The 16,916-nt window shown below is 40.9% G+C and overlaps 1 protein-coding gene across 2 annotated transcripts in view; it reads left to right on the forward strand.

Annotated features, from left to right (window-relative positions):
• The window catches only part of SNAP25 (synaptosome associated protein 25), a 95,045-nt gene that overhangs the window by 54,520 nt on the left and 23,609 nt on the right, over positions 1-16,916 (forward strand). For both annotated transcript variants that reach the window (XM_008059579.2, XM_008059578.2), the window contains exons 2-4: positions 5,647-5,782; positions 8,599-8,640; positions 16,790-16,838. In XM_008059579.2, coding sequence (XP_008057770.1) covers positions 5,711-5,782; positions 8,599-8,640; positions 16,790-16,838 — 163 coding nt within the window. In that variant the 5' untranslated portion in view covers positions 5,647-5,710. The remainder of the gene's footprint in view (positions 1-5,646; positions 5,783-8,598; positions 8,641-16,789; positions 16,839-16,916) is intronic.

Consider the following 16,916-nt stretch of genomic DNA (forward strand, 5'->3'; position numbering starts at 1 on the left):
GAAATCAGGAATTTTGTGAGGGCAATGAGGGTACCCCATAAACTTGCGATTAATCTACTCGATTAAATCTGATTTTTAATCCTAAAACCTTGGAATATTGAAGACTGAAAAGGAATGTTTAAGGATTTCTGTTTAACTTTTTTAGGCCAAGGATCTGCAATTTTTTTTAGAGCCCAATAAGAAATATTTTTAGCTTTTCTGTTGCAACCACTCAACTCTGCTATCATAGCATGAAAGGAGTCATTGACAATAGCAAATGGGCATGCGTGTGCTTCAACTTTATTTATGGACCCTGAAATTTCAATTTCATATCACTTTCTTTTCTCTCTCTCTCTCTCTTTTTTTTTTTTTTTTGAGTTGGAATCTCACTCTGTCGCCCAGGCTGGAGCACAGTGGCATGCTCACAGCCACTGCAGCCTCGACCTGCTGGACTCAGGCGATCCTTCCGCCTCAGTCTTCCAAGCAGCTTGAACTACAGTCGTGCGCTACCATGCCCAGCTTATTTTTTGATTTAGAGTAGAGACAAGGTCTCACCAAGTTCCCCAGGCTAATCTTGAACCCCTGAGCTCAGGCAATCCTCTCGCCTTGGTCTCCCAAAGTGCTGGGGTTACAGGTTTGAGCCACTGTGCCTGGCTCATATAATTTTCATGTGTCTCAAAGTTTCTCCTCTGAAATTAAAAAATCTAAACACCATCTTTTGCTCAAGGTCAATAGAAAAACAGGCAGTAAGCTGAATTTGTCCCATGGGCCCTAATTCTCCTCAAGCCCCTGGTTAATTTAGCCCACTGACTCTCCTGTCACTATACAATATAGGACCTCCCTGGACCCTACCTGGTGACACTCATTAACATTCCAGAAGTGAGTGCTATGCTGATCAGAGCTATTCAAAGTGTGGTCTGTGAATGAGCAGCATCAGCATCACTGGGGGGACTTGTTAGAAATGAGACTCTGGGACCCCATCCCAGACCAGCTGAATCAGAATCTCTGAGGATGGGGCCTAGCAATGTGTTTTAATGGGGTTTCTGGTTATTCTGACTCCTATGGAAGTTTTAGAAGCACTGTCCTAGACCACATCTTGAAAAGTGCTGATTTGAGAACCTTAAATGCTACCTGGCGGTGTCAGAGTAGTTTATTCAGTCATTCATTCAACAAGTCAATGAACATGAACTGAACACCTCATGGGGGCCAGACCATTTGCTAAGTATTGGTGATTTGAGACCATTAATAAGGTACTGTTGAGCCCTTAATGGACTAAGCGATTGTCTTACATCAGAGCCTCTCTAGTTGCTGTCTCTTAGAATGTTAGCATGCATGAGTTTGGGGTTCTTGGGGGACAATTTATCAAGCATGGGCAAAAAAAAAACACCTCAAAAGAAGATCTGGGGTTGCACTCGGTGCCCACTGTCTGGTGATTCTTATTAGGAGAGGGGACATTCCTTTTTCAGCTTTGAAATTCTGTCTGTTTGAGATCTGTCAGATTCATCAGCCCTCCTCCCAAATCACAGGCACACCCCCACATTGTAGAGCAGGACAAAGGTATGAGAGCTTCTGGGGGAACTGTGAAATTGATGATATCAAGGGTATCTGCCACATGGCTTCTCTGCCATCGCACCAGCTGCCCATCAGCCAGACCCAGAGAGGCTGCTGTCAGCTTGGAGCCAGGGGGCTCTACAGCTGTTCTTCACATGCTGAGAATAGCAACTCAGAGAGGAGATTGCCAAGGAAACACAGGAGACTTGAGAATGTGGGGGGAGGGGAGGAAGAGAGAGAGTGAGCGAGCATGCAGAAACACCCACCAGCAAAGAGACCAGGAGGAGTGGGAAACAGTGATAGTATCACAGGTCTGAAGGCACACGGCCCCTGCCTTCTAATAAAGTGGGCTGTTAAAAGAAAAGGTCAGTTGCTTGCTTAGGCTCAAGGAAAACGTTCCCCCAAAAGAACCCAGCAGCAAAATGTGAAGATGGAGAACAGGGCCAGAAGGCGCTCTTGTCTCCTTGTGGCAATCCTGTGAGAGGTGCTGCTTAGAGACGGGAAGCTCAAGCAGTTGGCTGGTTTCCCCTGGTTTCAGGCTTCCATGGGCACTCAGTACTACAGCAACATGGCTTGTGCCCAGCCATTATTAGAGGAAAGCTAATTAACAAATACTGGATTTGTTCCACTTGTAGCCAAGGTTGCGGACCTGTCCTGAACAAGTAAGGCTTTCTAAATATTAAGCCCCCACATTCTTACAAACAAGGTTGATTAGAACTTTCTATAGTTTATTCCCCTCAACAACCCCATGAGACTGCTCTTGTCTTCTTGAGAAAACTAAGACTCAGAGATGGTAATGAACTTGCCCAGAGTCAACAGTTCTACTGGATCTTTTAGCCTTCAAAGACATTATCTACTGTGCTCAGCTAAGGCCCACAATGACTCAACTTGCCTATGGTTCACCATTTTATTCTAAAGGGTAGATCTTTCTAATCACTCAAGGGAACATTGGAATTTTGTTTCTGCTCATCATGAGGTCCAGGAATGACTTCGTGTAAATTCTGCTTAGTGTCTGTTTCCTAGGTCCTTAACTTCTAAAATAAAGATCTGTATTTGAGTTAACACAAAGTGGTTCCAACTCTTCATCATATCATAAGCACATATTCTGGTGGCCAGAACAGGAGTTTGTAAATCACCAGGTTCATAGTAAATTACTAAATGACTTCCCATAAAACCAACGTAACAAACTTGCTACCTTATTATTTTTTAATGTCAGTAGTAAAATGATGCATCCTTGAATTTTTTTTTTTTAACTCTGATTTTGTATTTGATGCTTTGCTCAAGAACCACTGGGTAGAAAAGAACTGTGAAATCTATTGTCTCCAAAGAAGTTTCACTTTAGGATTCCTTCTATCTAAGAACCCTAAATAGTATGACTCCTTTCACAAGAGCAATACATATAAAAGATTCTGATAATATGCACTCAATTTAAATCCTAAAGGAATTCAGTCTTAGGAGTAGAATAATGGACTTGAGACACAGGCTATCATAGCCTTCTCCCAGGCCCAGCTCAAGGGCCTACCTCTGTGAACTCTTGTTCCCTTGCCTCCAAATGAATATGTTCCTGACTTTTTCATAAAGGATTTTCACTTCTGCTTTTGCAAAAATGTAATTCTTATACAAATAATAATAACAACAACAACAACATGGTACTGCCCCAAGGCTCTAAAATCTAATTTTCTCCCCCACTTTCAGTTTTCGATAAAAGAACAGATGTAGTTGTTTTTCCGTTAGAAAATCATGCTCAGAAGAAAGGCTTTATTCCGTTTTAATTTTCTTCTGGCCTTTATTAGTTGTTGTAACACCAGCTGCTATAACAAAACAAAAATCTTATGTTTTCAGTAGTGTAGCACAATAGAATTGTTTGCTGGTAGGAGAGTTTAGGTGTTTCTGGCAACTTCCTCCACGCAAGGATCCAGAGGACTCAACTTCCTGCTGTCTCATGTTTCAGCCATCCTCTATGGTCCTTTTCTGGCAGAAGGAGAAAGAGAAAGAGTGGAACTTCTAAACTGTCTTAGTCTGACAGGGAACACACATCACTGTACTATAACTCGTGGTTCATATCTAGCCACATAACACCACCTCCTTGCAGTGGGGACTGGAAATATACTTCCTGGTTAGGCAGACACTTCCCAGAGACTATGTTCTACCATGTAAGAGGGAGGATAAATTTCAATGCACATTTGGCCATCTCAGCCACAAGACAAGAACCCATGCCTTTCTCGGTAAAGAGCAGTTATTACAACAGGTACTTGACATCTCGAGCCCTTCTTCAGGCCCCGACCCCCTTCTCTCTGATGGCCATTCCTGAGGACATGGCTTTCTCAAGGAGGCCTGCTATGAACTCATGGGCACCCACAGCACCAGGCATGTCCCCTGATGGAATTACTGTCACACTGAGTCATCTCATTTCCTTCTTTCACTTGCATCTTCCCAATTAGATTGTAGTTCTGTAATGGTAGTGGATTTGCCTCTCTTGTTTATCCCTAGCACCTAACACTGTCCTGGCACAATCCAAGTGCTCAATAAATATTTGAGAAGGAAGGAAAGACAGGAGAAAAGGAGGGAGGAAAGTTTGCTCTGGAAGGAACTCAGTCCTGCTACCTGTAATTTGCATGAGGTGGGATTTCAAGACAATAGGCAAGAAATGAGCTGGTCACCTTTTGGGGCCAAGAACCCATCCCTCTTTGGGGTGATAGCAACTCACCCTCACACAAGCTTTCTTGGCAACCTCTGATGACAATTGAAAGATTTTCTGTCTTTTGCTTTCAAATGTCTCTAAATACAATGAAAAACTACTTAACAACAAAAAGGAATGAATATTCATACATGCTGCAACATGACTGAATCTCAGAATGATTAAGTTAAGTGAAAGGAGACTGATAAAAAGTAGTACATACTATATGACTTCATTTACATTAAATTCCAGGAAATTCAAACTAATTTATAGTGATAGAATGTAGATCAGCAGGCCTGGCACAGTGGCTCATGCCTGTAATTCCAGCAATATGGAAGACCGAATCCAGAGGATTGCATGAGTCTAGGCGCTTGAGACCAGCCTAGGCAACACAGTGAGAGCCAGTGTCTACAAAAACACCGAAAAATTAGCTAAGCATGGTGGCACATGCCTGTACTCCCAGCTACTTAAGAGGCTAAGGCAAAAGGATCACCTGAGCCTAGGAGGTCTAGACTGTGGTGAGCCATGATCATGCCACTTCACTCCAGCCTGGGCAGTAGAGTAAATATATGCCTCAAAAAAAAAAAGATCAGTAGTTTCCTGGGCATGGAGGGGATAAGATAGGGTGGCAAATGGTAGGTGAGTAGGATTATAAAAGCATAAGGAAGCCGGGCTCGGTGGCTCAGCCTGTAATCCCGCGCCTTAGGAGGCTGAGGTGAGTGGATTGCCTGAGCCCGTGGGTTCGAGAACCACCTGGGCAACTTGGTGAGACCTCATCTCTACAATAAATCAAAAAATTAGCCGGGCGTGGTAGCACACGCCTGTAGTTCCAGCTACTTGGAAGGCTGAGGCAGAAGGGTCGTCGGAGCCCAGCAGGTCGAGGCTGCAGTGGCCGGGAGCAGCCACTGCACTCCAGTCTGGGTGACTGAGTAAGACTCCCACTCAAGGAAAAAAAAAAAAAAGCATAAAGAAATTTATGGGAGTGATGGATATATTCATTTTCCTGATTGTGACCATCATTTCTTGAATGTATACAAATGTCAGAACTTCTTAGACTGTATACTTCAAATATGTGAAGTTTACTGTATGTCAAAAAAACTGTTTAAAAAAAAAGAAAAATAAATAATTGTGACGTCAAAAATGTATTAACCCCAAACCGCATCCCTTCATTCCATCATTCCCTACTCTTAGGTAGCATGTGCTTTTAAAACTACTTTATTGATCAACAGGTATCTACCTCCATGGTAAAGTATGTATGCAGGGTACCTGTTGGAGAAATAGCATAATTCTGTCAACCCCAGTCTGAGCATGGCTTCCAGTTCAGAAGATGATGGAGCCATGCATAGGTACAGATGTGGGCCACTTGGAGCTCATTCACTTTGCATACACCTCCACTCACACATATAAGCTCTCATGTTTTCACATCTGCTTCTTTTCAGGTTTTGGGGCCGAACCCACCACTGAGCCCCCAGCCTAGGTACCCAGCCACCCCCCACCGCTACCATGGCCGAAGACGCAGATATGCGTAATGAGCTGGAGGAGATGCAGCGAAGGGCTGACCAGTTGGCCGATGAGGTGAGGATGGAGACTTGAAAAGGGAGGCAAAAGATGGGAGCTGGGGTGCTTTGTCCTATTCAGACTCAGGAGGAATGAAAGTTTCTTCCAATGTCTCATTTTTTAAAAGTGATATGACTTTTATTTCCTGTATACCTAAGCCATCTATAGACCAGAATGGGTTATAAAAAGCTGCATATGAGCCGGGCTCGGTGGCTCAGCCTGTAATCCTAGCGCTTTGGGAGGCTGAGGTGAGTGGATTGCCTGAGCCTGCCTGGGTTCGAGACCCACCTGGGCAACTTGGCGAGACCTCATCTCTACAATAAGTCAAAAATTAGCCGGGCGTGGTAGTGCGCGCCTGTAGTTCCAGCTACTTGGAAGGCTGAGGCGGAAGGATCGCCGGAGCCCAGCAGGTCGAGGCCGCTCCCGGCCACTGCACTTCAGTCTGGGTGACAGAGTGAGACTCCAACTCAAAAAGAAAAAAGCTGTATATGAATTAATGTCTTGACCCTAACTCCTCATTTCTAGAAGTCTTGAGAAGTCCAGGTCCTCCAAGAAGAGCAGTGTCTCTGTGTGTCTTATATCCAGTGGTGTGCTGGTGCCAGCTCAATTCTGAGAGCTAATTATTAACATTTTCAGGAACTTTGCAAGTTGGCTGCTAAACACAGTCATTATTAAATTTGATTATATAAACTGACAATTAGATTAAAACCAAAACTAATAAATACTCAAAATGTATCATTTAAAAATTTTTATACTATAATTGACTTCTATCTATGCTCTTGAAACACATCCACTGTATATGTAGGATGGGAACACTGTATAATAATGTGTTACTAAGTTCCAAAATAAAAAAATAATGTGTTACTGTGTATCCTCCCAACTTCTTGTTCAATTGTAGTTAAAAACCAGACAGAATAAAAGTATTTATACCACAGGAATCTGTAAACACTATAAGTCAGGGCTTGGCCTATTGTTCATCAATTGCCTATTTCAGAAAGTGGATACAATGTTAATAATGCAGATTAAATTCAAAAGTGTGCATGCCTGCAGCCACTACACTATGAATAACATAAAAAATGAAAAAACTTGCAATATTTGTAAATTGTGATTCTCTAAAGCAATCACTTTTGCCATTGCAAACAAGTAAAATCCAATATGTCTTCATTGTTTCAATTTCCTTTTACTCATTAACATCAATGAAAATATTGAACCAACACTCATGTTAGAGCTACACTTGTTCATCACGTAGTTAGCTATGGACATAAGAGTTCAGTAAAAGGCTGGGCTTGGTGGCTCAGCCTGTAATCCCAACACATTGGGAGGCCAAGGCAAGAGGATTTCCTGAGCCTGCGGGTTCGAGATCCACCTGAGCAACTTGGCGAGACCTCATTTCTACAATAAATCAAAAATCAGCCGGGCGTGGTAGCACGTGGCTGTAGTTCCAGCTACTTGGAAGACTAAGGTGAAAGGATTGCAGAAGCCCAGCAAGTCAAGGGTGCGGTGGCCAGGAGCGTGCCACTGCCCTCTAGCCTGGGAGACAGAGTGAGACTTCAACTCAAAAAAAAAAAAGAGTTCAGCAAAAATCTACAAAAACTTTCTGTGAGAATCAATTGGCTATATGGAATTTATAATAAAGAGTTTTATTATTGTTTGTAAACTATGCTATTCATCCTTTATATCAGTAAAATAATAAACCTGAATACATGTATATAGTCATATTATTTTTTTCAGAGAGCCAGTTTGTTAAACATTTACCAGCATACATACTACTGCTTACAGCCATTCTGTTTCAAAAAGCAGCCTGCTGGCAGCTCTTCCAGGAAAGTTAACATCCTCCAGTTTCCTGCAGAATCTTGTTCAAAATAAGTTTGTCACTTAAAAGCACGGCTTTGAGAACTCACACTGGTGGTTGGATTCTGGTAGTTTCAAAGGAACTGAGAAAAAAGTGGCAACATTGTGCCTGAGGGACTATCATGGAGCTCAGACTTTCCATCTCATTTTTTCTTATCTAAGGATGAAGATAATTATTTTAGCTGTCTCCTATAGGCTAGTTATTTCAAACATGCTTGATTTTTTTCACCCTAGGGCGACAGCTTAATTTGTATGGATAAGAACTTCCAATTGTGTTTCTAGGAGCTTCATAAGAAACTTGATGTCATATTCATCTCAATTCATGAAAAATTATGTTAGTATTTAAAATTCAATATTCCTGGCCCAGGGAGACCAAATTAGTCCTCTGAGTATCTGAGATAATTTTTCATGCATTCTGAGTATGCAAAATTATCTTTTCCAGATTACTTTGTCTTTGATATCAAGATCAGCTTCATGTGGTTTTGATTTTGTGAAGATAAACTTTAATATAATTGCTTTAGGGAATCTGGTCATGTATAAAGCTTGATAGGAAGGATTTTGAAAATGAAACAACATTCTATAAACTGGGCATTGTGGCTCACACCTATAATCCCAGCACTTTGAGAACTGGGGGCAAGAGGAATGCCTGAACCCAGAGGTTCAAGACCAGCCTGGGCAACATGGAGAGATCTCGTATCTACAATAAATAAAAAAAAATTAGCTGGACGTGGTGGTGCATGCCTGTAGTTCCAGCTACTTGGAAGGCTGAGGTGGAAGGATCACCTGAGCCCAGCAGGTCGAGGTTGCGGTGGCCATGAGCATGCCATTGCACTCCAGCCTGGGCAACAGAGTGAGACTCTGAATCAAACTTGCAAACTGATAAGGATATGTGATATGTTTCTCAAGTGAAGAAAGTTTTCTGACTTTCCAAGATCTTCGGATCCTGGACTCATAATATTTATTAATTTTTTTTTTTATCTTAGTCGCTGGAAAGCACCCGTCGAATGCTGCAGCTGGTTGAAGAGGTAAGAAGTGACCATATTTTAAGATAAAGAAGCCAATCGCATATACTTGCATATTCTTCTCTTAGACCCTAATGTATTTCCCTAAGCCACAATCCCACCAATTCTAGTGTGAATATAGCCTATCAAGAAGCCTTGCAATGAGAGAGATGCTGTATTAAAGATGCCAGGTAGCCATGAAAGTGCACCTCTCTCCCAGCCTTGGCCACCTTGATAGTTTGGGAAGCAGTGAAGGATAATATTTCCAAGTCCATGTGCCCAAGAACTCATAAAAGTTTGGATCACTTTAAGCAAATCAGAGCAATTTTTAATATACCTACACAAGAACTTCATTTGTAATTATTTTGTTTCCTACAAATTGCATCTGATCTGAATATTTATTCTGACTTCAGCCACATATATAACTTTTAAAATATATATTAATATAAGCATTTCATATTCAAAAATTGCTATACTTAAAGTCAAGCACTGAAAATGTATAAAAGATAGGAAAAATCTTTAACAAAGGGAAATATCAAATCCAATAATATAAATACAGAAGCTCTTTTATATTCCTGACTTGGGATTCAACATCCATTTACGAGACACAGTTAATGAATCCCAAACTATTTTTAAATGGATAAAATAGAACAGATAGCAATAATGGAATCAAAAGGGGCATTTGCAATAAAACTCACTCATTCTGATTTGGTAGAGCAGCAGTCAACCAGGAAGAATAAATGGATTAATTGAACTTGCCCATTGGGAGAGATGAAGTGGAAAAAGGATGGGTTGGACTATATTTATCTTAACCTCATAAAACAAGCCTAATAGTTTTTATTCAGTGAGATGCTGTTTTAGCTATGCTTTGAAACTGCTTATCAATGTATAAATTCATGTGCGATTATCATTTTAGAGATCTTGGGCTTTCTCTAGCAGAATAATTGAATGCACCTACTCTCCCTCACGCTACCGTAAATTGCTTATGCAATGACAAGAAAAGAAGAAAGCTAAATTTTACAAAGGCTAAAAGGAAAGGCAACCACCTCTCTCTCATGCTACAGGAGTTAACGTCTTTCCTTACTTCTGTAGCTACAGCTTCTCACCTAGGAATGGAAATAAGGCTGAGTGTGAATTGCCACAGGAGGGCTGGGGAAAAGAAGGTGGAAAGCATGAGCGCCCTAGGAAACCTGGGAAGTTGGGAGGGAGGGTGCAGGGGGAATGCATGTAAAATCTGTTATCACAAAAAAAAAAAATGACAATTCAAGCCTGTCATGCAGCACAAAATTGGGTCGCACAGGAAGACAGGCCCAGCAAGGGGCCCCCCCTGAACACAGGAAAGCATCCCTCTGCCCCTAAATAAAGAGAAATGTTTTCTTTGCTCTGTCCTGGGAGTACTGCTCATGCAGAAATACTTGAGGAGCAAGAAGGAAGCAGATATTCTAAATCAAGGAGTACTAGTGAGGCTCACAGCATAGACTTATTTTCTCCCAATTTGTCATGAGACAAAAATGAAAGGAGCAAATGTTAGCAGCACAAGCTCTGATGTTAACTTTAAGAGAGCCCAGAAGAGAACTGACATCTTTATTATTTAGTATTATTATATTTATATTATCATGGTACATCTTTATGATCTTCAACCATAACCTTCAGTATCATGTTTCTTTTTCATTTACATGTGTACACATATGATATAAATTTCTAAAATACTGGTCAGGCACGGTGGCTCACGCCTGTAATCCTAACATTCAGGAGGATTGCTTGACCAGAAGTTGGAGACCAGCCTAGGCAACATAGTGAGACCACAACTCTACAAAAAAATTGTTTAACTCTTTCCCCCCGTTTAACCTGAGGATACTCACTGGCGGTGCCTGCAGCTACATTTACCTCTTTTATTTATGTAATTCTCATTAGGATTAGAGACAAGTTCTGTTTAGAAATAACTCCAAGAACAGATTTTATATTATATTTTACATTGAAAACTGGTCAGATATTCTTCAACCTCAAAGAGCATGTTTTTTTAAGTTAAATAAATGTGGCAGCGAGCTGCACTCTTTTTTTTTCCTAAATGGGCAAAAAGTTAAAAATCAGCCAAGCATGATGGTGCATGCCTGTCGTTCCAGTTACCCGGGAGGCTGAGGCAGAAGGATGACCTGAGCCTAGGAAGTGGAGACTGCAGTGAGCCATGATGGTGCCACTGCTCTCCAGCCTGGGCGACAGAATGAAACTCCGACACACAAAACATAATAAAATAAAATAAGATACTGGAGCAGTCACCAATTTGCCTGCCTGTGCAAGGCTGAAACACTATCTAAACTATGGAAAGAAGAACAAATGAACGAGACCTCACCACCTGGAACTGGCCCCTCACCGTCTTTGAGACACGAACGCTTCTTTTTCACGTGTCTTCTTAAACTGCAAGGGTCGACCAGTCTTGAAAAACGAGTGTCTCCTCTAATTTATTCTAGGGGGAAAAAAAAAATCTCAAAAGCTTATTGATTGAAGTAGGATTCTTGAATCATATGTTTCTGTTTCTCCTAAAGCGGTTCTCAATCAAGCATGAAGCTGAATTTTAGAACAAGGGTTGAACCAGATGGAAGCTATCTCCTACCTCTAATAAATGAGAGGAGGCTATTAGACTTTCCATCTTTAGGAAACTGTGAGCAAGCTGTTATTAGAGTAGATTGATTTGCTTTTATTTCCTCCTGGGTTATTTTATATTTATGGTCAAACACCCCGATGTCATTGACTCTTCAGATGATATTATGCTCTTCAATCAGAAAGGAAATTCTCTTTAAAGAGAATCAGCATGAAATATTCATGAAGGTCAGAAAACATTGGCAAAATCTGAGCATTGAAATACCGGGATCTTGCCCAGGATCCCAAGGTTCATCAGTGCCATATAATTTAAGTTGAGTTGAATCCGTATTGAAATTCAGTTTCAAAGACAGAAAAGGTTGCTAAACTTGGAAAGTCTCCCTAAGGCACACAATCCTCCTTTCAGTGGAATATACAAGTATACAACTTTGTACCTTCCCTGAAAGACTCCAGGGTGTAACAGCAGCAGAGATGGATCTTTGCTTTTTAATAGAAGCCATTATCAGCATTTCATTACCAGCATTTCACAGAGGTCAGTGGAGAAAGTAGAAAAGCCAAATGCCAGAGATAAGTTAAAAGGTTAGAAATCCTGTAGCACTTGGTTCCCAGCTTGGAGCTGGAAACTCTTTTTGGTGGGTGCTTTTCAACAAATATTTATGGAATGCCTAGCTTCTGGGATTGGAAGGAAGATGCAAATTGTATCTTGCAGGGAAACAGATATGTAAATAGCTCATTAAATTCAAGGCTATATTTGCCTTAGGCGCATAGAGGAGAGAATGACCAATTCTGGTAAGAGAATCATGAAGACATCCTCAAGGAAAGAGTGTTTGATCCCAGGCAAAAAAGTTTACTCTGCTAATGCTAACTGCAGGAAATGAAGTCTATACGTTAATGCCTTGGACTATGAAAACAAAGCCTAGGATAAGTCACACTGTTCTAGGGCAGGCCAATTCAAAAAGCCCACACAGCTTTACTGGAGTGGTTATTCACCCACTAATATTTCATGAATGTCTTAGCATCTTTCCTTTTTATGCCAACTTATCTTTGACCATGAGAAGAGAATACGCATTCCAAAGCTGTTTATGTTAAGCCAGACTTTCTGCTAACAATTGCAAGCTGGGCAGTTCTTTTCAGATATGCAGATGTGGTGTCTTTTGTAGAGAGTGCCTGAGGTGTTCTAGTTTAAGCTCAGATGTATGGAGCTTCGGGGAAAGCATCTTAGAATGGCAAAAGAAAGATTAGAAATGTCCTATAAACCTTGTCTTAGTTTATCTGCAAAACAATTTTTTAAAATTAAAAGAGAAATAAATAAAAGGAAAGAAATGAAAAAGAATATCTCGTATGTCCAATTCCCATGCTTTTAGGTAGGCTGTTTTCCCAGTAATCTCAAACAGAAACCAAGAATTGCACTAAGATAAAAATAGAACCACCTCCTCTCACTCCTAGCTACTAAAACATAATACTATTTAAGGAATAAGAGAAAATAATATTCTGCCTCCCCTGAAATCTTGTCCCTATCCCTGTCCTTCTCCTTAAGCTTCTAGTCCCCCCCAAGAAAACTCCAGTTATTTTTATACAAGCTGTCCACAAAACAGTGGAGTCAAATATAAGTTCTAACATGTATTGAAGACATGTAGATGCCAGGTACTACTGTGCTTGGAGCTATCATTACCATTATCATCAAATATATATTATCTAATTTATTCTTTGTAGCTGCCTCTTACTACTACTTTGTTCTCTGTTCCACTCTGTAGGAAATTGAGGTACACAGTGGTTAAGTAGCTTACTTGAGACACCTGCTCAAGATGGCAGAGATGAAATTAAAACCCAGTTCTACTGATTCCATAGTGTAAATTCTTACACACAACACTTAACTTCTCTTCTACCAGCAGCTCCTACAATCATTATTTTTCTTGGAGAATTTCACAAAGAATGAAAGATCATATGAAAATAAAGCAGCTCATTGTAAACTGATTGAGATTCTACTCAAATTGAACCCTGCATCTTAAATATATTCCTTCCTGAACCTAACACAGCCTCCCACAGAGGTGAATAATCTGTATCTCATCTTGTCCTCATAACTACTGTGGGAAGCAAGCAAGTGGTTACTGTTCCCATTTGAAAGCTGGGGAAGCTGAGGCACAGAGCTGGTGACTTTAGAGCACCAGGACAGTGAAGAAGGTCTGGAATGCACAATTACTGACTCCCAGGTCCCAGTTTAGCCTGCCTGACCAAATTGTTCCTCACACCGAGGTACATGATTGAGAAATCATGCATTTGTCTACCCCTTGTCCTTGGTGCCTAGGGCAAGAGGAGAGGCTCAGTAAACATTTACGGAAGGAAGGGAGGGAAGGAAGGGAGGGAAGGAAGGGAGGGAAGGAAGGGAGGGAAGGAAGGGAGGGAAGGAAGGGAGGGAAGGAAGGGAGGGAAGGAAGGAAGGAGGGAGGGAGGGAACAGCCAGTGAGCGAATGAGCCAACACATCAATCCCATGATCTTACATGGCATCTCAGGTGACTATCCAGTCTCATAGCTAGTTGATGCTTTAAGCAAGAGCACAACCTAACATTCCTGACTCCCAGATCAGTGCTCTCTGCTTCCGTTCTCCCAAATTGGGGCGGCCTAAAAAAACTTTTGCTCCCTCTATAAAAGGGAGGGATAGTTCTGTGAATTATCCTAGTGCTGAAACATTCAGAGGCAAATTGGACAAATGTGAAATTGTACTTGCAGACTCTGTATCAAAATAAATGAATATAACAGAATATATTTTTTTAAGTATAAACAGGTGAGAGTTGGACTGACCAAACTAAAATCACTACGTTTTTTTCCATCCACTGTCCCCAGCAGAATGGAGCAGGGATCTCATGCGTGGCTTTGATTGTGATCTTGAGGAGAAATTGCTCTCCAAGTTACCAGTGTCCTCACCAGAACTTCCATTGTCACATCCATATGCCTGAATGGCCATCTGCTTTTCATAATTTCATCTCAAAAGACATGGAGAAAATATGCAGAAAAGGGCAAAGAAACCATACAGGCTAGTATAGAAAAAGACCATTTACAACACACTTAAGGGGAAAAAATTTGAAGTGTCTTTTGTGATCTAGCATCCTTGCCAGCTGCATGGATAGGGGAACTTGTTAGAAATGAAAACCTCATGGAGACTGGTTTAGACGCAAGCTGGCCTAACATGCACCCCGGGAGGAAGCGGCCCGGAAAAAATGAACACGAATCTGCCATTTTCGGTGGAAAACAAGGGGCGGTTGCTAGCGATGATGGCATTGTACTTTGGATCTGGGTTTGCTGCACCTTTCTTTATAATGAGACACCAGCTACTTAAGAAGTAAGGATGTTTTAGTTCATCCATTTAACAAGCCTTTGAGGTGGATGATATAACCCCATCTGAGACACAAAGATGTTAAGTTGTCCAAGATCCCATAACTAGTGATGGAGGACGAGGATTCTTACCCAGGCAGTTTTGTTCCAGAGCTTACACTTTAACCAGATATGAAGAGCACTTTAAAATGTGCAGTCTCTTTGAAAAATAGATCAAACTCTTGAACTCATGGCATGCTGGATATGTTTGTAAATAAACTTATGACATGAAAAAAAAAAAAAGAAATGAAAACCTCAGGCCCTACCCCAATTCTACTGAACTAGTATCTAAGTTTTGCAAGATGATCTATATGCAGGGAATTTAAATGCACATGAAAGTTTGAGAAGTAGTGGTCTGGAAGCTTATGATACTTGGCAATGATAAGATTTTTAGTTTGTCTAGACAACCTGCTATGGATGCATTTTCTGAATATATTTATTTTGGAAACAATTATGTAATGCTAACTGTAGACAAGGCTCTGTTTTAGCACATTCCACATATTAGTTCATCTAATTTGCATAACAATGAGGTTTAAACTATTATTATTGCTGTATTGCAAAGGACAGAAAGGAGATTCATTGCAATTAGGACACTTGCCTGAATTCCCATAGCTAAGAAATGAAGTCACTGGGATTCCAGCCCAGAATCTGGCTCCAGAATCTGTGCTGTCAATGACTCCTCCAGTCATTCTAGGGCAACACTCTCCAAACTACATCCTGCCTTGGCCACTAAAGCTTGACCAAGTGTGTTCAAAGGCAAAGTAGGCTTTTGTGCCCTGGAGGGTTAACTGAACGTGTTTTCTAAAGTGATGAGTTTATAAAAGCTCACAGAAATCATTTCAGTGTTTTGTTTTATTTTTTAGGAGCACTATTAAAATATAAGTGTTAAAATACTATTTTTTAAAAAAACCCTCTAGGCCAGGCTTGATGTCTCAACCTGTAATCCCAGCACTTTGGGAGGCTGAGGCGAGTGGATTGCCTGAGCCCGCGGGTTCGTGACCCACCCGGGCAACTTGGCAATACTTCATCTCTACAATAAAAAAAAAAAAAAAAAATTTAACCGGGCGTGGTAGCGTGCGCCTGTAATTCTGGCTACTTGGAAGGCTGAGGCAGAAGGATTCGCTGGAGCCCAGCAGTTCGAGGCTGAGGTGGCCAGGAGCGTGCCACTGCACTCCGATCTGGGCGACAGAGTGAGATTCCAACTAAAAAAAAAACAAAAAAAAAACCCTCTATTGCTCTCCACTAACATCTCTGTCTTTCATTCTTAGTTAAAAGTAAGTCAGAAGTAAATGGGGCTATGAGAGAGGTCTTATTTAGAATAGATTCTGGGGACTACTGTGTACTTTCCTTGAAAAATCAACTAATCCAAACTATAAAAAATGCTATTTCATACACACTAACTGTAAATTGGAAAGTCTTAACTGGTTAGAATGCCAAGAAATGATGACTCCTAAGTATGAGTTATACGAATATCTTGGTTCCTTCTCCCCTGCCCACCAACTTCCACTCCCTTCCTGCACAAAAGATCAGTAGCAAAGCTTATAGAGGAATTCTTTTCTCACACTAGGTTATTGTGTAGGATTTTAGATGTCAGAACAGAGAATCCTTATTTCTCCTCTTGATCCCCTTTTTAATTGTCAGAGAGAAAAAATAGGATGTGAGTTTCCTTTTGAGGTATGTGTCTCAACCTTTGTGAAGCCATGTTTTCTTCTGATACACCTAAAAAGTCTCAGCCTCCCAAGATTCACCTTTCCAGTGGGGCATTGCTCCCAGTTCACTGATGGAGACTTTCCAATAGATCACACCAGAGATGAAAATCCAGTCGTCTAGAAGATATTGAAAGATTTGCTTTTTGTGATTGTTGCTATGAAACTACAGGAGTTTTGTTTTCCAAATATAAATTTACAGTCTGATATAAATATGCACATTGCAATTTTATGTCAAACTCCATCCCCAGCCCTTCCCATGGAGATTGTATTACATTCCCTTCTTCTGCGTGTGAGTGTCACTGATAGAGTCCTTGGGTCACCCATTCTTCTGAGTCCCTTCCCAACCCTTCAGGGCTCTCACCATACTTTCTCCCTTTTTTCTTTTGGCCCTTCTTCATTTTCCATTTCTAGGGCTAATTGTCCCCTTACTGATTTCTCTTTCTCTCTTTTCTCTCTCTAACTCCTTTTCAACTTTGCTACCATTCTTGGAATGTAGAGCAAAGATGCTGGTATCAGGACTTTGGTTATGTTGGATGAACAAGGAGGTAAGTTCAGATTTCTTCAGTAAGAACAATTCCTCATCTGAATAATGTGCATTTTAAATTATTTGTGAATACATAGGT

The sequence above is a fragment of the Carlito syrichta genome, unplaced genomic scaffold, assembly GCF_000164805.1.
Source record: "Carlito syrichta isolate Samal-C Ts95f unplaced genomic scaffold, Tarsius_syrichta-2.0.1 Scaffold304264, whole genome shotgun sequence".
Lineage (NCBI taxonomy): Eukaryota > Metazoa > Chordata > Mammalia > Primates > Tarsiidae > Carlito > Carlito syrichta.